This window comes from Aphelocoma coerulescens, chromosome 10 (genome assembly GCF_041296385.1).
Source record: "Aphelocoma coerulescens isolate FSJ_1873_10779 chromosome 10, UR_Acoe_1.0, whole genome shotgun sequence".
NCBI lineage: Eukaryota > Metazoa > Chordata > Aves > Passeriformes > Corvidae > Aphelocoma > Aphelocoma coerulescens.
In genome coordinates this window covers 1,321,885-1,346,459 of record NC_091024.1, presented here as the reverse complement: position 1 = coordinate 1,346,459, position 24,575 = coordinate 1,321,885, and the positions used below count along the sequence as shown (strand labels likewise).

Genomic DNA, 24,575 nt, shown 5'->3' with positions numbered 1-24,575 from the left:
GTTAACTGTGAACTTCCCTGGGATTGTGGAGAGAAAATTGTCTGTGGGGAGATGTTCTGACATCTCCTTTTCAATTGTCCTTAAGCACTGTGCAGTTATGTGTACTTGGCAGTTCTTTCATCATGCAGCACAGGTCCTAAGGACCACATTAACCGTGTCATTAGCTCAGTGCATGCCTTTAGGCACTCTGCAATGCACTCGAGCCCCTTGAACCTTAGATAATGTGTATAATGTGGAAGAAATTAGTGTGTCTTGGTGTCAAGTTCTAAGGAGGCACCATATGGAAATTGCTGAGACACTGTGTGGAGAACAGAGGGCAGGAAATACACTGAGACACTGTGTGGAGAACAGAGGGCAGGAAATACATATCTCTTCACCTGAGAAGGTGAAATCCAGGAGAGTGAAAGCTGCGAGAGCCGCAGTGGAGAAAGCTGTTTATTCTGATGTCAGAGCACCAAGGGGGGCTCGATTCAAAGCACAAACCCATGAAAAATTGCAAAACCCAAATCCTTTGTGAAGGTTTATTTAGAAAAACCACAATGCTGGGGAGTCACTGTTACAGAGCGTGGTAATTCTCTTCCTCTTGAGTAATATGCACCACACTGTGCGCATGCAATTCCTTTGCTGCAGAGATAACATCGTCCTTTACACATGTACACATATGGTCCTCAGCACACACTACACTTCACACGGGTGTTAGGACACGCACAAAGCTGAGCTTTTCCATGAAAAAACTGTATAAAAAATACAAACCAAACGGAAGCAGTCAACACGAGAAGCAATGTGCAAAAATAGACAAAGTTACTCCTGAATGTTTGCTTAAGAAAAAAGGACTCTTCTGTCCCTCTTCCCCATTCAGCACTGACAATGGCAGATGTTGTCTGAAAGTAGGATAGGAAAGCTAGTTACATCCTGCCCTCCTTCATAGTAGTTGCAGAGATTTTTAACCAGCTAAATAATCCTGTATTAGTATGAAAATCTGCCTTCAAGCATCACCATTGTGTGCTGTTGTTGCATCCAACAGATCTTTATATTGTTGCAATGTCTGACCTGTGATACTCAAGGCTGGTGACAACCAAGGCCTTGTGTGGAGCACACAGAAGAGGGAGGACAAAGACATCCCTGGTCACCGGTCCCCCTGCAGGGGCTGGCAGCAGCTGCCTGGAGAAAACTCCAGGGACTGGGAGCTCTCCTCGCACGGGCTGGAAGGTGCCAGACTCCCAGGTCCTGGCCATGGGGTGCACGGCTCCAGCCCTCTCTGCTGGCACGCTGGGGCTGGTGCTTGAGATGATCCCTCACCTTGGCTGTGCAAGGGGCATGGCAGATGGAGGGGTGGAGAGCCCACAGGGCTTTCCCCAGCCAGGTACCTCGGTCCAGGGTGCAAACTGGGGCTGCAAAACCGGGATGGAGCCACCTGACTGTGTAACCACGTGTGTGGCTCTGAGCAAAGCTACACAGGACATGCTGCAGACACCATGAAGCAGTCACCCCAACCCGTCCTTGTGAAACTGCTGCATGCAAATACCAACACTGTCAATGGCAATTAAGACTAGAAATGGATTGCACTTGTTTCCCTTAAACACAGATACGTACCGCTCTTTAAAAAAAAATACCATTAAAAAAAATCTTCACAGAATTGATTAATAATTGGGATTCCCTTGGTTGGATCAAAGGAAAAGAACAAGAAATTAGGGGCAGTGTGATTCCTATCACTGAAGGTTATCAGTAACATAATCTTTAGGCTTTGTGGATGAGGATTCTTCCCACTCATGAAACTTCATGGTGCAAAGCCCAGTATTCCCCTGGTAATCCAAATGTTTTTTAAGGATTCTATTTAAGCCCATGCAGAGTTATGACTGTATTACAGAACTTGTAGTTTTTTTTAATGGGATATCAAAGTTTTTCACAGAAAATCCTGCATGGATCTAAGGAAACCCTTAGCAAGACTCCCCTGTGTGTTATGTTTCTTACTTACAAAGCAAAGGTTTCAGTTTATTCTTAGGAAGGGAAGAAGTGGAAATTGTAGAGACTGGGAGCTCTCAGGGGAGTGAACTGTGGCTACTGCACTTTATATCCCAACTCAGCAGACCACTTTAGCCAAATGTTTTAAGTGGGATTTCAGTGAGTGTTACTCACGTTGGACCCCACTACAAAGACCAGTACCCAACAGGAAGAGCGTTGCCTTGGACCGACTCATTTCCATTATAAAAGGCACAGAGGGAGGGTTCATCCTGTTAGCTTGCACCCCAGCCAGATGGAAACATCGCTCAGGGAAGTGTGCCCAGCATCTACCGACTGCTCTGGGGCTCCCCAGGGCTCTGATCCCCGGATTCCCAGCTGCACAGGGACTCACAGCAGTCCCTGCTGGCTCAGGGGCATCCTGCAGTGCCTGTGGTGTCCAGCACTGCCCCGAGGAAGCAGTGCTGCCTCCCTGCTCTCAGAGGAGAGGCCAGTGTGCCCCAGGAGCATTTCTGCAGCTTTCTGAAAGCTTGGGGTGTGTGACACACCTGCCCTGAGTGTCCCTTGGCTCTTACAGCATGTGCACGTGCAACCAAAATGAACCTCTGGCTGTTAGTCAACTGTTGGCAGTGATACACCTGTGGTAGAGAGTGGTTTTACACTGTAAAATACACAAAATGAAACATCAGACTTAATTCTTACTAAAATTTTGACTCTGTTGAGCACTGGGGTTAGCTGCTGCTTCATGAGTGTTTTCCACTGGGTTAAGATCATGTCCAGCATCTAAGTTAAGGCCATGATTTAGCAAAGCATTTGTGCATGTGCTTAAATCTGCCCTTATTCAGATAAACACTGGCATGAATACCCATGTGCCTTGTGATACAGGGACAAACCTCAACTGCAGCATATAAATGTCAGTTATGTAGCTGTCAAAACTACCCCTTTAATGTCTTTTCCTGGTAGCACAGTGGCTCTCCTGGATTAAGTATTTAATTATTCTTCATCTAAAAGGTCCTGAGAACAGTCCTATAATGCTAATAAATGTACATAAATACCAGAACTAAAAAAAAGTCAAACTCATGGCTCAAAGCAAAACAAATATTACTCAGAATACTTGTTTAGGTTAAGATTAATAGCTGTAAACTGTGCATTCTAGTAGCAAACAAAAACTTGTTGGCCTAGAAAAAAACCCCAAACATTCAATGTCTATAGGATTGGCAGCACTAACATTACTTTAGAATGTGGAGTAAGGATAAAAAACATCAGTGTAACATTACAAAATGATCCACCTAAGCTAAGCTTATGTAAACAAGTACGCTTTGACAATGTTTATACGTCTAGGCGTGATCCTGCACTGGGAGCTGGGCGGGTGGAGACCCAACAAGGGCGACGGGTGCTGTTCCAAGGTGGTTCCAGCTGCCCAGATCCCACTGCAGGAGAGAGGCTCAAGGGTGTGAACCTGCAAACCTGTACTGGCATCACTAGTTCTACTCCTGGGAGCAGCCCATTGCAGGATTCAGTTCAGCAGGACTATACACATAAGTAAGGATTATTCACAAACATAAGGCATTGCAGAACTTGGCCCTAAAATTTCTATTTTCAGCAGAGAATCCCTTATCCATATACAAGGTCATACTTTAACATATCAAAAAGTGTCTAAAATAAAGGTCAGAGTCACTATATGTTATGCTCAGTAACACAGTTAAGATGCTGCATATTGGCTTCAGATATTGCAAACCACTTTCTTCATTAAAATCAAACCAACTATGAACCTGTCTCATAGGAATTAAATTAACCGTGAAAATTGAAAATGAACAGGCTCTGTTTTCAAGGTTAAAAGGAGACATTAACAGAAATCAGCAACTCCCATTGTAATCCAGTGCCTTCCCTTCTGAGCAGGGAGCACTCTGAGACTGCAGCTGGTGGTGGCCTCCAGTCGTGCCTCGTGTCCTCGATGCTGGGGCTACTGGCGCTCCCCTTCCACCCGCTTCTTGCGAACTGCACCGACAAAGCAAGGAGAGAGAGTCAGTACTGCCTGCCCAAGAGCACCAGGACTCTTCTCACAGACACTCCCCCTTCCCACAAACATGAAGCCAGCACAGAAGGAAGGAGCTTCTGAGAAATGCTCAGAAGAATTATGTCCACAAATACTATAATTAATAGATCATAATGCCCCACAAAACAATTGTACCTAAACTGCAGTTTTCTGTATCACAGACTGTAGAATCGCACCAAGTGTTCATATCAATACATTTTCCACAAAAATCAGATTCTGAGCTAAAGGTTTTAGATGATAAAGAAATCACCATTTCCCTCACTTCCTTCCAATGATTCCATTAAGATTTTTATTACAGTTTTATTGTTCTTTTAAAAGCCACTGTGTTCCAGCTAAATTCATACTGGTCTGCTCTAGTCTGCATGGCAGTGCTCTGGATTATTTAAGCTTTAGGCATCAAAAATTAATAACTTCTGTAATTGCACAGTGTATACTATGGGTAAGCAATAATCATATTCTTTTAGAAAATAATTTGAAGTACTCTCAAGTACCAATATCAGGGAATATTGGCAACAAGGAAGATATCATATTGCACCTTTGGTTACCTGTTTGAACTTCACACCTACTGACTGCATCAACCATCTGACAGTAAGTTAATTAACTCTGGTTTCTCACTGGAAACCACGTACATGGAAGTTGCCATTTAGCAAAGCAGAGTGGTAAATGTTGTGTTATGGGCAAGATTATTTTGACAAGCAGTCCCATGTGAATTTTTGCAGCACTTAAAATACATTATACCTGGTATAGAGCAGGTTTAGTTGGGCAGCATTTGCTACTCCACATTCTAATAAAATGCACCGAGTCTTTTCTGACCTGGCCAGGTAAGATTTGTGAGGTTCTCCTGTCTGTGTGATACAAAATTTAGTGTTATGTCAAAGTGTCATGTCCTGTTTCTGATACTGAATGGCTGAAGTACATAACAAAGCAGTAGAACTGGATGAATGAATGCTTTTCACCACAGAAGATCAATAACAATATATTGCTAAACATCCCATTACTTTACTGAGAGGAGGTTTTTTCATCGTGCCTTTTTGGCAAACAGACTGCATTATTCCAAAGCCTGCAGTGTAGCATCAGTCATTTGTGTCTGCTTTCAGTGTTTTGTTCCTTCATTTATTTTATTTTATCGAATTCCTTTGGGAATTCTGTCCTACAAAATCATGAACAAAACCATACAACACAAACACAGGAAAATGAAGATTAGTACATAAGTCTAATGGCAACTGGCAAAATAATGGGGAAAAAGGGTTTTTCTCTCTTTGTAGATGGGATGTTTCAAATACCATTCTGGGACACTGATAGTTTCAGAAAAAATGGTATACAGTTGGAATGCTTAGGTACTGCTAAAAATTAAAATTTCAAAACCCCAAAAGCATGTGTGAAAGAAAAAGGCTTTAGCTCAGCTTTTATCTTAGTTCCCACAGAGAGAAGCCCAAGCTGAAACCCACAAAGACATCATGGTTTGATACCCCACTCTGAAGCAGAACTGATTGAAAACAAAAAGTTTAATTATTTTCTTCCCCTTCTCACTCTAAACTTCTCTTGCCCAGTGACCTTCTTTGTATTCTGTGTACTGAGCACACAGGGCAGAGCATGTCACGCTCAGGGGACTCTTGCCCAGCTTTGCTGTCTTTGCCTGTACTTGTCACACAGGCAGGAGGGTCTGGTTTGCTCCCTGGGCTGGGCAGGCCTGGTCCATCATGGGCTGGACAACAAAGTCAGGACTTCTCTGTCCTCTGAAAAAACAGGATGGGTTTGACTCCTCATTTACTGTCCAGAACAGCTGATAGAGCAGTGAGAAATCCAGGACACTCCATGGAAAAGGCTGAAATAACTCCCATTCCCAGAAGGAGCAGGAGTAGAACAGTAGCTCCTAATCACAGTAAGATTTTTGCTGTTGTCTCCCCTAGAGCCCGAGGAGCTTTGCCTCTCCCCTCACACAGAGCAGCTGGAATGCTGTAGTCAAGATTCAGTCAGAATGTACAGACAGGAGGAGTTGTGCCTGGGAAGGTCAGGGCTTGGCTCACACAAATAAATGATGAGTAGATGTAGTGGTATCTTACCCAGATCGTTGTTTTTAGTGATAGCTGCTGCTACCCTGGTTCTTGGACCTTGTTTTGTGAACTGGTATCCAAACTTGAGAATCCTGGAGTTCTCCTCCAGCATCTTGGCAATCTCCATCTCTACAGCTGTCCCAAGCTGCTGCCTCTGTTGGTGATGTGTCCCCAAAAGAAAAAGAAACATTTGTTTTCATATGAGACAGAAGTCAGTGGTTGTATTTAAGTACAACCTGCAAACTACAAAGGGAATCCCTGGAGATTTTGTCCCTGGGTTTTGTACTTGGCTTTGACTTGTTTTATTGAGAAGTTTTCCACTCTTTGGTTCCACTGACTTGGGACATGAGCTACAGAATGACGGAGCCACAGAGGCTGCCTCGACTCTGCCAGAGCTCCCTAGCAGAACCCTCTGGGAGTCTATATGGAAGGGAAACAAAAGTGGACTTCCCCAATAATCTCTCTTTACCTGGTTGTCAATTTTAATCTCTGTTAGGGATTCATTCTTTTTCAGTGCATCGATCAGTGCCAAAATCCCTGTTCCAGTGATGAAGTTGGATTCTACATTCAGACTCTTCAGTGTTTTGTTCACTTTCAACATATCTGCAAATGCCTGAACAGTCAAAAAGAAGGAACATGAATTGTGGAAGTTTCAGGGAACAATAGGGAATCTGCAAAATATAGCTTAGTACCAACAAGAAAAAAAACCAAAAATATGCTTAGAAGAACAGAGAGGTAGATCAGAAGAGATTATATTTCTACTTTGTATAGCCACAGGGAATTCCTGCAAGAGAAAATAAAGAATGTATTCTAAAGCAGACATGGACCTATTTAAAATTTGTTGTGTTGTTTTGGTTTTTTTTCCCAGTAATGTTAAAACTTACAATAGCTACAGGGTCATTGCTTCGAGTAGCTGCAAGGCTGAATGTCTTCACATGTGTGTTGGTTTCCAGAGCTTTAGCAAATTCCTTCAGCGTTGGAATAGGAATATTCTACAGTAAGAAGACAAATCTGGTAATTAGGAAAGCCAGTCACACTGCTGATTTTAATTATTATCAAACTGATGGAGTAGCAACCACAGTCTATGCAAGTTAAACATCCCTGATGCTTTTAAGAGTGCGTCAGCATGGACAGAGCACCCTGTGGGTGCAGTGGCCCCCATAGGCTCGTGGGGCCTGTGCCAGGCTGCGATGTCAGCGCTGCCCAGAACTGGGCCAGGCCAAGGCCAGCACGTGGCCATGGCTGAGCTACTTTCCTCTTCTGCTGCCAGCTGTTCACTCTCCACGAGGGCTAATTGAATTTGGCCAGTGATGATTACACAGTACCCATGAGATATCTTCCTTTACCATCTGCTGAAGAAAGGCAGCCAAAGGGAGTCACCCCTTGGGCTGTTAATTGGCATTTAATTCTGTATCAGGAATTGATGACCTTGGAGCCTTGAGCTTTCCCCATCCCTTCCCTGAGTGTCCTGCTTTTTCTGAACAGTAAAGAGAGACAAAATTTGAAGACAAAAGGCCCAGGCTTTGGAAAGACTTGAATAAATCCTCCTATGATGGCATAAACAAGACCACAGCACCTACCTTTATGTTGTTGAGATTAATTTCTGTGAGACTAGGATCATTTGCTTTTATCCTTTGTAAACTTGCTTCCACATTGGTTGGATTAGGTGGCTCCTCAAAGATGGGCTTGACCTTTTCACCTTTCACCACATCTGCAACACAAGATCTCACGAAATGTCAACCGAGGAACAGGCATCATCACTCTGGCTGTTCAACTCCCATTTAGGTTTGTACTGCAGCAGTCCAGGAAGGGTTTATGAGAACCACAAAACCTGCAAGCAGGAGTATTATCCCCATTATCCCTGCCATGCCCTTTGCACGTACTGTGCACCCAGAGCTGTCACTGGAGGCTGTGGTCACGGAGGCTGGGCAGCATCGTCACGGGCAAATTCCTCCTTTATATACAAAATCCCTGGACAACTAATTTGAGCCAAAGCAGCTTTGAAGACTATTGTTTGGGATGTGATATACTGCAAGGGCTGCTTTGTACTGTGTCTAATATCTGTAAAGAAAGGTGTGCTCAGAACTTGCCCGTTAGATTCGTAAGAAAATGTCCCTGCACCTATGAATAGACTGTGCCACATAAAGCAACACGAGAGGAGGCCCCTCAGTTTCCTCCTCTCAGCTGATACTATCAGCCCTACTATAAATTCAATTAGCTCTTGTAAAATTGCAACATCTGCACTTTCTAAATAATAAAACTATCAAAGCATGAAAAGTAAGTCTGTCTGCCAGCACCAAGATTTATGAAATCTTTGAGTAGTCATGTTCCAAAGAACTATGGTATTTAGTGCTGGAAGCTATGAGCTATAAATATTCTCAGACATGCATAAAAATCATAACTTAGAACACAATTAGTACTTCTAATTCCCATGCATATAGTTGTGGAGATTAATTTATTAACCCTGACCACCCAAGCCACTAGAAGCAAGAAAGGAATATGTTGCTGACCACAAGTATGTTTAAATGTTTTTATTTTATGCTGCGGACAGGGAGAGATTTTGAAGACTTGTGCTCAAGTCTCAGTGTAGCACACATTGCTGTTCATTGCAAAGGGTAAAAGTTCATGCCATGTCATGGGCCAAAAGAAAGCCACATCTTTTTTTAGAACTCATAGTAGAGATGGTCATACACAAACCTTGAGCTGGCTTTCACTCTGCTCTCTTTGATGCCAAACTTTTTTTTTACTAATTCCCTGAGAGACCTCACATATACCTGAATAACACTTCAGCCTTCCTAGGGAGCTGGGAATTGAAAACTACATTTAGAGAATTCACCTTGGATGCAAGGATAGAAAGTAAACAAAAAAAGCAAAGCATTTGTTGCACTTGTGGCAACACCCGGCCAGACTGGGAGCAGGGAGACACAAGCACCCTGTCCTCAGGTTAGACAGCACAGTGTACTCAGCCTACAGTTAGGAGCAACTTCCATTTTCCACTTCTTGTTGCCTCCCATGAGTTCTTCTTGTTTCTTTAATCATGGTGCTGTTTTGCCACATCGATGAGCAAATTTTTACTGAAGCATTTCACTTGGCTAAGGGAAGGTATTGCTTTTGGACCAAAGAACACAGTGATGTGACAGAGATTTTCTGGTTCGTAGGTCTATGATTGGAGCATAGTTTAGCTGACTCACATAGCTGACTTTTTGACTCAGTACAACAAAAATATTCTGAAATCTATGAGGATTAGTAATGCATGCAGTTGCCTGTTATGAGATAGATGGCAGCTCACACAGGGTCCCACTGGGAAGGCTTGCAGAGCAGCTTAATCCTGAGAAAAATGAAGTGACACGGTGTCCTGTCTACTTTCCCACCTCCCCTTTAGTAATGGAAGATGGAAAGGAAAGCCCTTGCTAAAGACAGATGCTGTTCTCATGGCCTTAGAAGAAGAAAACATTTTTTTAGTACTGTTTCCCCAGGAAAGGGCATTCCACAGTTTTGTCTTAAAAAGCAAAGTTTAGCCCACTTGATATCCCAGGGCCTGGATGTGACAAGCTCTGGATCAAGGCTTGGCAGCTCTCAAGAAAAGCTTGGAATTCAGATGCACCCATTTCTCCCTCCATCCAGCCTCCTGTGGGTTGCTGAGCTAAGACCTGATTCACCAAAGGTCCGTCTATTTAGTGCAAACATTTCTGGATTTGTTCCTAGTCTCTACAGCTGTTTCTCTTGGGGGATTTCTGGAACAATGCTGTTTCCTGTGTCCCTAGGGAACCACAGAACAGGCACAGTTTACACACACTGCCACGGGAGCCAGGAGGACATGGTGGATCAGAGGGAGGAGCTGGGGCAGGAGCATCCATGCAGTCTCTGCCTCCCTATGGATGCAGCTTGAGGTGACTCTGGTCACAGATGTGCCTAGGACAGGGATTCTGCCACATTTGAGCCCAGTGGTTACAAGTAATTTTTTGGTTGTGTAAATGTAGGTACTTGGGACAAGATGGCCTGGCCTGAACTGTGGCGAGCTCTTAGCTGCAGCTGACTCTGTTTTCTGCCTTAGCAAATCTAAACTGAAGTGGAATGGAACTTTGTATGTCTTTGCCTCTTAAATACTCCCACTCTCTCAAGCACCTCTGCAGAGCCAGATACTGCTTTCTAGGAAAACAAATTTCCTTAGGAATGTTCTGTTTGTATACTACTGTTGTCATTATCGTGCATTTTAAGATTGTTTTTACTTTTAAAAAGTCACCTCTCATGATTAATTAGATCAATCAAAGTTAGGCCCAGCCACATTACACTAAATTAGACCAATAGAGCCCACCTATAGAAGTGCCAAAAGATGACATGCAGCCCACAAGAGAAATCTGCTTACTTACTTCTCACGATTCCTTTTCCATCTTTACTGCGGGCCCCTGCTTCATCAAATTTTGGGTTGTTGACCATGTTGTGCACTCCAAGAACAGCTGAAATGTGTAAATACCAGCAAGAGGATACAATGTTAATGGCAGGAACACAGATTGCAGGAAAGGATCTGCTACAAATTGTACTTTAGCTCCCCAAACAAAACCCCCTTTACAGAATGTTAACTGTCTGCATCATGCCTGCTTGTAGGGAGAGTCTTTTGGGCTCCAAATTCTGGAGATACAGGCATTTCAATATAGATTTTTGAACAATTGAGTCAATGTAGAATGCATATCACAGAAGTGCCAGCTGGAAGGAACCACTGAGGGTCATCTTGTCCAGCCTCTCCTGCAGGCAGGAGTGTTGCCAGCATTAATGAGGTCAGCCATGGCTTTGTCTAGCTGCAGTCTGAAAACACCCAGGGATGGAAATCCCACCATCTCTTTGGGTAATTTGTTTCAGTGCCACACTCCTAATCACTTTTCTTCCCTAACATAAAACCTGAACTTCTTATTACTCTTATGTTCTATTGTTTGGTGTACTTGAAAATGTCACTGTACGTGTGATGAGCTTAATGCATTGGCATTCCCACCAGGGCTTCTTATGGAAGCACATCAATATTAACATGCTTGGGAAACAATAAGAAGTGGTGAAGACACCCAGGTCTAATCACCTGGCAACCAATTTTCTCATTCAATGGGTTAGATTCCAAATTTCCTCATGGATTCAGGATCTTTATCCACGGCATTCTGTGACAAGTTTATCCTGCTATTTGGATGTCAGAGTTGAGAGGAGGTAGCAACAGTACACTACAAACAATGTGAGCACAGTAAGGTCAGTCACTCCCATTAGAGTGCCAGCACCCCAGCCTGCAGTCCACTGTGCACCCTTCCCTTCCCGAAATCCCATGAGCTGGTTCATCTTCCCCCCTACAACATGAGTTGTAAGTAGAGGAGTCTGAAACGCAGCAGCTGTCGAGTCACACTTCAGTCATCCTGGGCAATGAGTGGCCCACAGCTTGGCCACCTGTCAGACCAGCACCAGGGGCCTGAGGGGTCATCAGAGACACTGCTGGTGGCAGGTCTGGGCAGAGAAGAGCTGGACATTTGGGAGGATCATATCTATATATTATCTAACCTGCAAGGTCATAGAGCTCAGTATCTGAAGCACTGGCCAGGGCCTCTTCTAGTTCTGGATCCAGGGTCACTTTCTCTTCTGTGCGGGTTTCTACAGGCTTTTCTTTAGGGATAAATATTTTTCCTAAGAGAATAAAAAAAACCAGAGTGAGCAATGAATTATTGGAACAACTGCTTTGCCTCCTGGCAGCAGGGGAATAGGTCTGTGACAGTGGAACTGCTTGGAAATATTATCTCATGCATGTTTTTCTCTTTCTTACTTGATGTTATCCTCCACACCAGAATCTTAGCAAATCTAAAAATAAAAGGTGCAGATTTCTGCTCTGTGTTGTTGACTGTTATTAGAGGGAATGTGCTCTCAGGAACAGTCCCAGCTGGGATTTTTCTGAAGGTCCTGTGTCCTTAAATAGGCAGAATCAGGTCTATACAAAAAGCTTGCAGAAATTTCATCCTTCTATTTAAATGAGGCACAAGGAGCAGTTAAAACCATCCTACTGCAAGAATCTTTCAGTTCATGAACTTCCATACACGATCCTGAAAGCTCAGCAAACCTGTTCTCTTCCAGTAACTCAGTTTGATACCCAGTCCCTCCAGAGTATTTCCCCTCTGTGTCTCCTGATGATCATTCACATAAATAGCCTTATCCTGATCATTTGTGCAGGCCTGAGCAGTCTGAACTGAACCACATGTAGCCCAAGAAAGACTCCTGATGTATTTGTCTCTCTCTGTATCCTGCTGATACCTTTGGGTGAGCAGATATGTGTTTCCATGCAATATTCCCCCAAGACTGAGGTCATTGGCCTGTCTGCTGAAATGAGGAAACTGCAGGATAACTCCAGGAGCAACACAACAAGTTCCACTACTGCTGTGGGCTGCTATGATGGTTAACCTCAGCAGTGTGATGATGCAACCGGGAATGCTTGGAGCGAGGCCCTTTAAATCAGAGCTGGAGCTGCACTTGAGTCAGCAGCACTGCTGGGCCATCATCATGGCATCACTTCCACTGCACCCTCCTGACCACAGCCCTGCAGTCACTGACACACTGGATGATGCCACATGCAACACACAGTGCCACTGCTCCAGTAAGGAGGTGAATTCCAAGGGCTACTGTCCACCGTGGGATAGTTCCCCTCACCTGGTCCCTAACAGCTACTTCTCAAGCAGTCTTTAATTAATCCTGTTGTAATGAAGCTGTGATGATCTTTGGTGCAGGTGGCTGTGGCCTACTGTCAGCTTTAAATTTTCTTTTTGTGCAGCTTTGTACACTCCAGATGTAATGCTTGAAGCATATCCCATGACTTCTTGAAATGTCTCTAAAGTAGTTTAACTGTATTAGTGATATTGTTACCATTCATAAAGGTAATTCTGGTATTTAGTGTTGAACTACAAATGCTTTGTCTCTGGTTTTGCAACACTGTCATCCTTTTGTGGCTTCATTTTTCCCCATTATGTTCCAAAGTATCATTTTCATGTAGTAATTTCCAATTCATTTATATCTTTTATACAAGTTTGTCTACAGCCTTTTTTTTGCTGTCAGTTCCATGACTCAAGTCACTGAATAAGCTCAGAAAAAAAATTTAAAGGAAATTCCTGAAACTCCGGTAAGGTTTATTGATACACGATTCAAATTATTTACCTTGGAGATATTTCTACCAAGGCTAAACAACTTCTGAGTACAAAACTGGACAGAAAGTTATGTAGAAAGACAAAGTAGTATCATGGTATGATTTATTTTTCATGTGATACCTTAAGTAAGTAATCTTTTGAGAAAAGGCTTCAAGAAGATAAAAGCCTTTGGTGGGTGAAAGGTAAGAACCACTTTAACTGTGACTGCATTAGGTCACAGCAGTCAGGGACAGCCATCCCAGCAGCATCAAACAAAAGTCAAGTGGAAATCTGAGGAGAGAAATACTCTGCAAAGACAGGTCAGTCATGCTCTCCAGATTTAATAGCAGCACAGGTGGTAAGACTTCAGACTCCCTCTGTGCTACCACCTAATCTGAAGTGTTGGATAACACTTTCCAGACACCACTGACCAAGACTTAACTTGATGCCAGCTTGACAAGGAAAAAAATTCATTACTGTGCTGGAAGCTAGAAAACCAAAATCAATCAGAATATCTGAGTAAACAATCAATAGTGAGGAATAGTGTCCATAAGGTGTTCTCCTTTCAGATCACTGGTGGATCCACAGGAGTTTCAAGTACCCAGTAGGTTGTTTGAGACACTGAGGGAGTCCTGCTGATCCTTATCCTGCCTGGTAATACTGTTCTGTGACAGCAATCTCCACACAGCCACAGCGTGTGGAGACACAGCATCTCCAGCAGGCAGTAGGTGATCCTTCCCAGGGCTGAACCCCAGCCCCACTTTTAACAAACACAGATGCCAGCCTGTACTTTCACACATAACACTGTAAGGGGACACAGGACCCTGAGTTTGGACTAAACTGGACACCATATGTGGTATAGTTGGTCTTTCTCTAAGGAGTTTGGATGTGTGCAGGCCAAGTACCTTGCACAGCAAGAAATCAAGGGGTAATGGAAACCAGTAGAGGCTCATACCTTTTCTGTGCAGTTCACATATATAGGAATACCATTTCAAACATTTGTTTCAGGCATACGTAATTGTTGGCTGACAGCCTGGCTCTCGTTAAATGTGCATATGATTCCCAGTGATAGTTTCATTCAATGCATTCTTGGCAAATGTTTTAGAAAAAAATTCTATTATTGGTTATATGAAATATTTAAAGGGGCAAGGTCACGTCAAAGATAGTAATATATATCTTTAATGTATGTGGGCCTTGCTGGCATCCAGTGGTGTTTTAAAAATATTCTTTTTACTGCTATCTAGACAAGAACATTCCACTGTGAAGAGATTCTGTAGCACAGCAGATGGAGGCTAGAAAGGCTTATGTTTTAGTGTGTTATTAGGAATTTATTACCTGTTCACCAACTGCAAAACTGTGTGTCTGTTTATAGACAGCTGTCAAACAGCTTTCTTTCATTATTTAAGGACAGAGTTTGAAGATTCAGGAGGTCTCTCCTAGTCCCACATCTGTACATTGTAAATTCATTATCCAGTGCATCATGGAATTCACTGACAAAATAAAATATGGATTATGGCTTCCTTGATTCAATGGTCCAACTTAAAACTTATTATTTGGAAGAAGCCTTGGAGGAATAGTGACATTTTATTATTTTAAAGTGAGATTTATGAAGAAAGGCTCCTGCTCTTGGTGTTCTTTATACTCACACTGTGTTTTAGAAGGTACTTTATTATTACCTTATTCTGTGTGGTATAATTAACATTGGCTGTGTCATCTTTTGCCTCCAGAATATGCTAATGTTCTGTGCTAAGTCTTAACAGCCATACCTTAACTTTCTACCAATGAAAAACACGTGACAGAAGTTCTGTTTATACACAACTTGAGCTGCTTTGGTGTTAACAGGACAAAAATAACCACACTTCTGTATAAAAATAATGTATTCTTTGTTTAACTGCAGACCAAAATTCAATTGCAGTAAAATACAATTTTGTTTTTACACAAGCATAGAAACCCAAAGTGTGTGGAATCTCAAGTGCTTTCTTTCAATGTGAAATTTTAAGTGTGCATCACTGCAATTCTCCCCTCCTTTTGGCCAAACTGGGCTAAGTGTCTGGGGTGACCTGGATGATGACTGAGGCAGCTTATTACAAACCAGGGCTTTCTGACTGTGAGTGCAGTGAGCAGAGTTTTGTCCTGGCTCAGTTTAACTGCAGACCTACTCCTGTTCACCCACTGCAAAAACAAAACTTCCATTGAAACTGAAATATGATATGGTTCATGTTTTCCTCAGAAGAGGCTTGGGGAAACAAAATCCATTGACAAGCAGAGGGAAGAAGGATTCAGAGAAAGGCACTACAGAGAGATAGAGAAATGTGGACCAAGGTAAAAGGAAAGCAAATTCTCTATGAAAAAAGAAATTCACTGGGAACAGTCATGAATCACAGGTGTAATTCTGGCACTTGGTTCAGCCAGGTCTCTTTTCCTGCATCATGCAAACGCCCCCATTAAAGCACTGTCAGAGTAATGCAAGGAAATGAGATCCCTCCCTTACACAGCAGCAGTGAACTGCCATATGCACATCTGTAGGCAGATTGATTAACTGAGCAGGGAACCACTTCAAGTGGACTTTCCTGAAGTGAGGTTTTTATTTATTGTTATATAAGGAGAGGGAGAAAAAGGAATTTGGAGAGTGCAGTTGGTAGGATTTTAGTAGCAAGTCCAATCTAAAAACATTTTGGGGGTTTCACCTTTGTTCATAGTTTGCAGCATTTGGAGCATCATTTCTGATATGTCTCCTCTATTCCTTCCTTCTTCTGTCATTAGACTTTTATGAATGAATATAAATTGCCACCATTTTTATTTTAGTATTTATTTATATTTAGTATATACTTGGTGTTTACTCCCATCTTGTACAAGTCAAAACTGTACAAGCCAAAACTCAGTAAAACTCAGAGCAATAGGAAATAAGGCCATTTATATTAGCTGTAAAAAAATCTCCTTTTATTTAACATCAATTTTTTTAAGGATATTTACTTAATTTTATAATATAAATGCATTTTCTGCCATAATTGTAAAACAGTAATGTACTTTCTTTTCCTATAAACTGTAGCTCAGATTATTGTACTTTCAAGAAAATACCTGGTTACACTTACTACTGCTGACTTCTCAATGAATCACTGACTACAGTGAGTGCCTGTTTGTTCTCAATTACAGAATGCTACACTGACCTTGGGAGTGAAATTCAATAATCCTGGAAATCTGCCTTGCATAAATCACAGGCACTTGATTCACTTTTTCCATTTTACACTGTTCTTTTCTGTTGAGGCTTACTTAGACCCCTCCCTACAAATATTCTATAAAAATGGAGCTAAATTAGTTCTTACCAAGGACAAATTTGTATTATGAAGAAGAAAACAGGCCAAGTTCGAGTAAGCATGAAGCTGAAAGCCAGTACTAATAAAAATGCAGTATTGTAATTGCTGCTGTTCTGTTGCTCTTGGATTAGTGTCAGCATATTCTATGCTTTAAAAATTATGACAATGGAATAGGAAGGTTGCAAAGATAAGCATTCAAAAGTTACTAAATCTATTGTGCACAAACAGAAAAAGTGAACTGAAGTTGCACCAGTATCCTTGACTTTGATCAGCATGCTGTGACTCTGCCACTGCAGCAACACCTTCAAAGAGCTCTCCTGGAAAGCATGCTTGCTCAGACAAAAATAAACAAAGGCCAAACTGTATTTTTTAAAACAGAAGGAAGCCCAGAATTTCTTCAGACCCTCACATGGAGTATCACAAGTTAGGATGCAGGGCAGTCCTCTGGATTCCCTCCTGAATTCCCTCCTGGATTCCCTCCTGGATTCCCTCCTGGATTATCTGCTCCACCAAGCGAGCAGAAAGCTCTTCTATCTGGTGTGGAATGGTGCCAGAGGAGGAAGAAACTCAAACTGTGCCACTGCACTTCAGGTCCTCCTGGACATCAAAGACCCTTGAAACACGGGCAGAGTGGAATGCAACACTAGCTATGTTCCTTTCTGGCCTCTTCCATCCAACACATTCTTCTCTTCTTTCCATTCCTCAGGAAGGCCCCCTGTGCCTTCCCCATCCCCTGTGTCTCCTGGTTTTAAAAAAATCTTTGAATCCTGACCCTTCCCACCACCTCCTTTCCTTCTGCCCTCCTTTCCTTGCCACTGCTGTCCTCTACTGCTCCTTTCCCTAGAGCTGCCACATCTAGTCCTTCATCCTGGAATATTCATACAGCTCCTCAACCCCCCCACCCCACCTCTCTGCCCCAGCCTCTCTGCTGGCTGTTTACTCTTTTTTTTTTCCTTTACAGTGCCCTCACAAAGGCAGGGGAGCTCTGGTCAGAGCAGGAGGGAGTCTCCCTGCCCTTGGTCCTGGTGTGACAGTGGCCTCCCAGAGGAGCAATTTTAGGACCATGCCGGGAGCCCGCCGGGTCCCTCTGGGCACTGCTGTGCTGTCACATGTGCTGCCACGGGCAGGCAGGAGCTCTGGCTGACACTCACTGCACAGGGAGCATCTGGAGAACGCTGTAATCAACTGGATGTACAAGAAAGCACAATATTTTGAAGATGCCAGACTTGAGTATATTTCCCTGGGGATTCCAAAGGGCATACATTTCAAGTCCTCTCTTCAAAGCATGGAGGCACTGCACGTCATGAAAAAAAACAGCTGGAAAAATTTTCTCTAGATGGATAAAACAATGTGTTTTCTCCTAATCTTGTTCTTGGAAGCAGCTAAGTCCTTTTTGCTGACACTTTCCAAAAATTCAACTCGAGGCAGCTTCTCAGCATGGGAAATTTCTCTGTGAACTGTGCAAGTTTGGCAAAGTCATGAAGAACTAAAAGAGAGTCTTAAAAAAGCAAGCAGTGAAAGGCACTGGCTAGAGGCATTACTGTCAGCAACTGCAACACTTCCAATGCCTTAAGAGACAAACATCAGTTCTAAATTTAAGCCCTAAAGAATAGGAAAAAGGTGGCAGAAATTTAAACAAACCATTTAAGCACTGGGGGTGAAACAACGGCCACGTCAATCCAGGAAAGGTACTGTGTCTCTATACTAAACCCTGACTTTTGAAAGCAGCCTGTTAGACACAGTGGAATTGGAACTCATTAGCATCTACTCCAGTACTCTGACCTTCTGAAAATGCCTGTCCTTATTACTGGTGCTGTGTATTGATACTCTCCTTGGCACAGCACCACATGCAACGTAGATGGTCTCTGACAGAGCAACTGAAAACATGGGTTTGGCCAGAAGTTCTCTGGTACTTCCTTCCCTTTCCCTTTTATCAATCAGCTGAAAAGGTTAGTATTTAATCACATACAAGCATGTTCCCCTTCCCTTTCCAGCCACAAATAATAATAGCCCGATCCACTGGAGTTTTTCCACGACTTTGATGAGAACTGGATCGGATCCAGAATGAAATGGTTTGGCAGAAGACCTTGTAGAAAACAGGGACAGTGGTGAAGGGTTGAAACAGCAATCCTTAAAGCAACCTTTCATAGCCAATGACATTTCACAACAGAAGAAGCCTTTTGAATTATGTTTCACTAGTACCATACAGTTCAGAGACCCCTGCAACAAAGCAGAAACAGAGCTGCTGTTACCAGTCCGTGCCTGTTTCACAGCAGGACTCAGCTCTTACCCGAGGTCGGATGTATGGACTGCACAGAAAACGCAGCACTGGCAGTGCTCTGGCACACTTTGTGCCTGCACTGCTCCTTTTCTTTTTACTCCTGGGTCATTCATGAACTTGAAAGTGACACTTCCCATGGAAGTGATGGAAGTCTGATAACCAGCAGTGGGTCGGTCTAAGTAACTTCCACAGACCATCAGATTCTATGTAAGGATTTCTAGCACATCTATCCTAAGCAGGAACAAATCCAAAATACACAAAATAAACACTTACAAACTGCCCATCTCCATGGCCCCAGTTATCAGCCCTCACTCTTCACCTCCACTGCTCATTACTAAGAGACATCTGTTCCTGAAAGCCACCAGATCATTTCAAACCACACAAAGGGGCATTCAAATGACCTACCCAGCCCTGACTTGTGTTAGGGAGGATGTGGGTAAAGCAGCCTGAAAACATTTCTCAATGGCCAGTTTTGGGTGTGTACCTGTGACCATTTCAGGCCCAGTTCAGGCAAACCCGGGGTCTCAATTGAAATCTGAGATCTCTCCCATACAGGCTTAAATGCTTTTTGTACAGCAGTTACTGAAGTTACCAAGCTGCAGTATGGCAGAGGGCCAAAACCCTAATGCATTCCACACGTTTGATTGTTTTTGCCAAATGCCTCCAACCTCCTGAAACCACAATTACAATCAAAAACAAGGCAATTCCCTGCATAACCAGCCCCCCCCGTCTTGGGCTCATATTTAACACTTCCTGTGTTTTAACCATTCTGGATATCCCTTTCAGCCCTGGAATTTGTTTTGGCTTGTTTTCTAGGACAATCAAAACCTTATGGTTGCCCAGCATATAAGAGACCAACATAGGCAACTGAGTTTTGTCCTTCAGCAGCTGCTTGGTATTGCTTCCTGGTCAAGAACTCTCTAATCTTGACCAGTCTAATCTAACTCTCTAATTAACAACAAAAAAAAAGAGAGGCAGTCACAGTAGGTAAGAAATCATAATGTATCACAGACTCTTCTGGAAGGAGGATATTTTAAATGCCACCTTCTTTTCAGCTCAACAGTGAATTTCCAAGTTTTAGCTTTGCATGGTAACTGTAGGAATTGGTAGAAATGTCACTTAACATTTAGTAGAAGCACCCCACTTCCCAAACTTGAAAAAATAAATACGATCCCAGTGGCAGACAAATATCATAGTACAAAACACTGACAAAAGTTCAAACAACACTTGACATACTCTAATCCTACTGACACATAAATAGTGCCAAATGGCACATTGGCATCTACACCTCCCAAATATACACAACTGGATGCATTTTAGAGCTGCTTGAGAATTTAATTTTTAACAAGCAGAAATAGTGTCAAATTAATTTGGGGTTATTTACAGAATGGCTACATTACAGTGCTCCCATAGTGTAAAGGAATAATTTAACAGAAATCTATAAAATACAATCATATAAATATTTACCAATCTCTAAATACACCTTAGAGACCATCAGTGTGCAGAAGGTGAGAAATAAGATTTTCCTTTAAGAGATATCCGTCTTTAGATTCTTCTGAGGACACATCTTAGAAATTTAAATTATTTATCCTGAACTATTTACTGAGCTTCAGAAGAATACTAATTATTCTCTAATTAAAGCGACTTTAAATCTAACATGTAGTATCAGATCTTGAAAATGTCTTTGCAGGATTGCTTTGTTTCCTGTATGAGAAACATCTTCTCATAAATATAAATCAAGTAATTTATATTTCAATACAACCATCCTGTTGTGGTTTTTTTTTCAATTGAGTGTCAAAATAAGTAACACTGCAGTTACAAGCGTGGATTCCAAGATCCAGGAATAGCCACACGTGGACTTTGTAACACATTCATCATGTTGCAGCAGATTCAACCAATTAGCAGGATTATCATACAGTCCATGGGGAGATTTCAGTTGTGTGTTTTATAAGGCTCAGCTTCTGCAGGAAGTCTGTGCAGGGCAGAGCAAGGGGGAAGGAGAACAAGACAAGGAGGCAGCGAGGGCCAGAGCTGGAAGTCTGGTGGTGTTTCTGTAGGACACCTCTGCCAAGCCACAGAGGGGCAGCAGCACTGACACTCCAGTACCAATTCAGGATACGCCAAGCTCAAAATAAACACCTTTGTTCTCAAAGCCAGTTCCCTTAAAGCAGCACAAAAATGACACTGTGCAGCCCAGCAGTGCTCAATTGTCAAGGTACTGGACCTCATCAGATCTCGGATTAATTCAGTTATTTCTGACCAACAAAGAAACAAAGGGTATTTTCATAGTGTTTGGCCCCTGACTTGAAAGAAAATGTAGTATAATTCTGTGTGTTTAGTTTATAATGGTAAAATGACTGCAGAAATCACAGAACACATGGCTGTTTTCATTTGATTTAATCTGCTAAAGATGATACTGAGGATTTTGTCATGAATTTGCATTGTACAAAGAACAGAGGAAATTAAGGGAATAATTCCTTTAGCCTAAAATGCTGTCATTACCTCATAATTGTAATAATTCTTGAAATTGTAATTTTGAAGTAAATGAACACAGTGAATCAAAAGCCAAATTAAGAAGAGCTTTAAATGCTAGGAGGCTGCATTCACTCTGTGCTCAGGGAGGAGCAAAATGTGTGGTTGGTTGTGTTTGCAAAGCAGTGATATTTCCACACCAGAGACATCAGGAAGTAATAAGAAGCACTAATAAGCACTTAAAGGGCATCTGGAAGCAAATGTAGGAATAATATTGCTTTAGCTTCATCAAAAGAAAACTGAAAGGCAATAAACAGGCCAGTCCATACAGTATCACTGTCAGGGACAATGCAGGGACTTGTTTTGGGCCAGTCCTATGGGTTTATGCAATTCCACTCACTGCTGGGGTTTGTGCATTTATGTTTCAAGCTTATTTGGAGATCTCAGATATAACTACAGTGAAAAAGGCAAAATCTTAAGTCTGTAAATATCAGTAAGGTGAGACTTCATTGAAGGTGTTGCTGTAAAAACGTAGAGACCTGCAAGTGGTAACTTGTACTGCTCTGACACAGCAGCATGTAGGAGACTGGAAAGAATTGGTAATAAATCCATCCTTCACTGAAGTGCTTTCCTTCCTGCACAGTATGTGCCTGACCACTCCTGCTACTGGCAGGATCTCTGCCCTGTCCCCATGTGCCAGTGGGTCAGAATCAGCCCTGGGAAGAGCAGCATGCAGACGCTTTGATGGGGGAAAAGTAGGTTAAAGAACATGGTAACTGGGTGGTAACAGAACACATCGATCCAATCTAGCTGAAACATGTCTCATTTGTCTGAAATCATTGTTTCAAATCCTGAGAACACAATGTAATGGTAGTAACAATTCCTGGCCTATGAAATGTTATGTAAATAACATTTTACATCTTTGGTAATTGTAAAAAATGTAAAAAATGCTGCCCTTGACTTTCTTGAAGTATCTGCTTCCCCTTAAGCAGATCCCATTGAAATAATGGCAAATCCATTACGTGGCCAGAAATGGACCCAGACATAGGAAGTTCTTCTTGAATGAAGGGGTTGCCTGAGGCCGGCCTTTCGTCCACTTTTTATAAACAAGGAAAAGGAGATGGTGGTGCTAGAGGAATATTGTTTGCTTAAATTATGACTGTTCATGCCCTAAGGTTATCCTACCAGTGTTTAAATTATTAGAATTAGGTTTTCCTGTTTTCCCCCTTTTTTTCCTGTAGCTGTAGGACAAGGGTAGCAGGGAAACTGTCTGCGTGAACAGCATTGCCAGATGTGCTAGTAAACAAGTGGGAAAATACTTATGTTTTGTAACTGCATTCCCTGAGCTGTCCCTTACAGCAGTCATAGGCAAGATTTACTCAGAAAGGCATTTATGTGTTTCCTCCTGAACGCCTCCCCCACTGCAATTCCCCTGCCTAATGCCTAACAGGGAACAGTCCCCGTGGGGCTGGCGAGGGCACCTTTGCACTTGAGTGCACCCAGAGGCACTGGCCAGGGAGCTGCTGACTGAGCCCTTTGCTGGGCTGGTGCTCCTGAGTTCCTGTACCCCTCAACAGGCCACGGAGCTGCCACTGGGACTGCAGAGCAGCGAGACACACACAGCAGCAGATAAACCAGCCCTTCATCTTCTGCTCCAGCAGCTCTGCATCTGAGTCCTGAGCCTCACCCTGCACTGTAAGAGCCCTCACTTCTTGTGTCCCAGTGTATTCCACAGAAGGCCAGGAGCAGTGGATGCCCACATCCAGGCAGTCCATTACCCAATGCCAACACTTCTTGTGTCCCAGTGTATTCCACAGAAGGCCAGGAGCAGTGGATGCCCACATCCAGGCAGTCCATTACCCAATGCCAACACGAGGAGGGACAGTACCTTTCTTCTCCCCTGTAAATGGCACGAAGTCTTCTCTGTCCTTGTGCTCCAGCGCTTGCTTCTCCAGGTAGGAGAGCAGGCGCTCTCTGTCGAAGGGGCCCGTGGCAGGTTTAGTGGTCTGGTCCTTTTGCCGAAATCCCGCTGGAAGCAGGGCGTTCTGTGAGAGAGAGGGGGGCACAGAAAGGAGAGGAGGCAGCTTCACACAGTGCTCCAAATCTCATCTCAGTGTTGTTGGTTTTTAAGTGAAATCATTCTTTGCATAATGCTCTTCAGTGACAGCAGTGACACACATTGCCCAAATGTAACCACAAGACCCAGTATATCATTCAGTGTTCTTCTTTTACTACCCATTAATATTTGTATTAACCACATTTACAATCACAGCACCAAACAACTAAGTACAGTCAGAGTCCTTTGTAACACATATTATAACCAGAGTTTGCAGTCCAGGTATATAGACCAGGATACATTTTCTGTGCATTTCCTTCTATTCCTTTACTCTTTTTCCTCACCATTTTTGTCTCTCTCATTTAAAAAAGATTCCTTTCATTCTAAAGAAGATGTCTCTCAGACTTCAGAAATGAATGGCATGCACCAAAGAGACTGGTGGATGAATGAGGTAGATTTCAGCTATTCAGGGTATGAGGAAGCAAGCAGATAATTCCCACTTTCAACACGTAGCTGGGGGATCATGTGATTTCATCTGCATCCTGTAACAGAGGGATATGCATGGGGCCCCCACGCTTCAGTCCAGGAATCCCAGACAGGAATACAGGTAGGTGGACCTTGCAGTGCACGTGCAGTAAAGCCAACGTGTTGAAGGTGCCCCAGAGTACTTCAGAAACTCTTCATCACTGGCCGGAACATGCACAGTAAATCTGACCCATGGCAAATACCCAGGGAATTCTGAGCACATCCAGTGAACTCAAGTCACTAGTCATTCTACCTATCCATGCACAAATGTGCCCAGAGTGCTCCAAATTCACTGCACATATGTAGCATGACTACAAATGCACTGTGGCCTGATTTATTTGGTTGGTTGGTGTTGTTTTTTAATGTTTTTCTGTGTCTCCGTTTGAGATGCCAGATACTTGAAAATACCAGAAAATGTAGAAGTGGCAATAGTGTGGCAAGTGGCAACATGGAGGGAGAGAACAGCAAAGCCCCCCCCTTAATTTCCAGGCAAATTGCTGTAGAACTAGAAGCTGTAAATCTACTGTGTTTCTCCAAATTCATTTTGCCTCCAGACTGAACAGATTTTATCTGCCAGTTTACCTGCCAGTTTGCAAATTCCTACATCAGTTTGAATGGTTTGGGGTAGGTACAGTCAGAATTCCCAGCATGCTTGTGACTGTAACCTCGTTATTGTAGGACCAAGTGGTTCTCAGACCAGAGATCTTTAAATTCTTTGTGAG

General features: G+C 42.9%; 1 protein-coding gene across 3 annotated transcripts in view; it reads right to left on the bottom strand.

Moving 5' to 3' along the window:
• Positions 1 to 507: 507 nt before the first annotated feature.
• The window catches only part of LOC138116468 (tropomodulin-2), a 35,119-nt gene continuing 11,051 nt past the window's right edge, over positions 508 to 24,575 (bottom strand). For all 3 annotated transcript variants that reach the window (XM_069025824.1, XM_069025823.1, XM_069025825.1), the window contains exons 3-10: positions 23,161 to 23,317; positions 11,602 to 11,724; positions 10,440 to 10,526; positions 7,650 to 7,780; positions 6,954 to 7,061; positions 6,539 to 6,682; positions 6,079 to 6,223; positions 508 to 3,957 (exon numbers count right to left, since the gene is read on the bottom strand). In XM_069025824.1, coding sequence (XP_068881925.1) covers positions 3,923 to 3,957; positions 6,079 to 6,223; positions 6,539 to 6,682; positions 6,954 to 7,061; positions 7,650 to 7,780; positions 10,440 to 10,526; positions 11,602 to 11,724; positions 23,161 to 23,317 — 930 coding nt within the window. In that variant the 3' untranslated portion in view covers positions 508 to 3,922. The remainder of the gene's footprint in view (positions 3,958 to 6,078; positions 6,224 to 6,538; positions 6,683 to 6,953; positions 7,062 to 7,649; positions 7,781 to 10,439; positions 10,527 to 11,601; positions 11,725 to 23,160; positions 23,318 to 24,575) is intronic.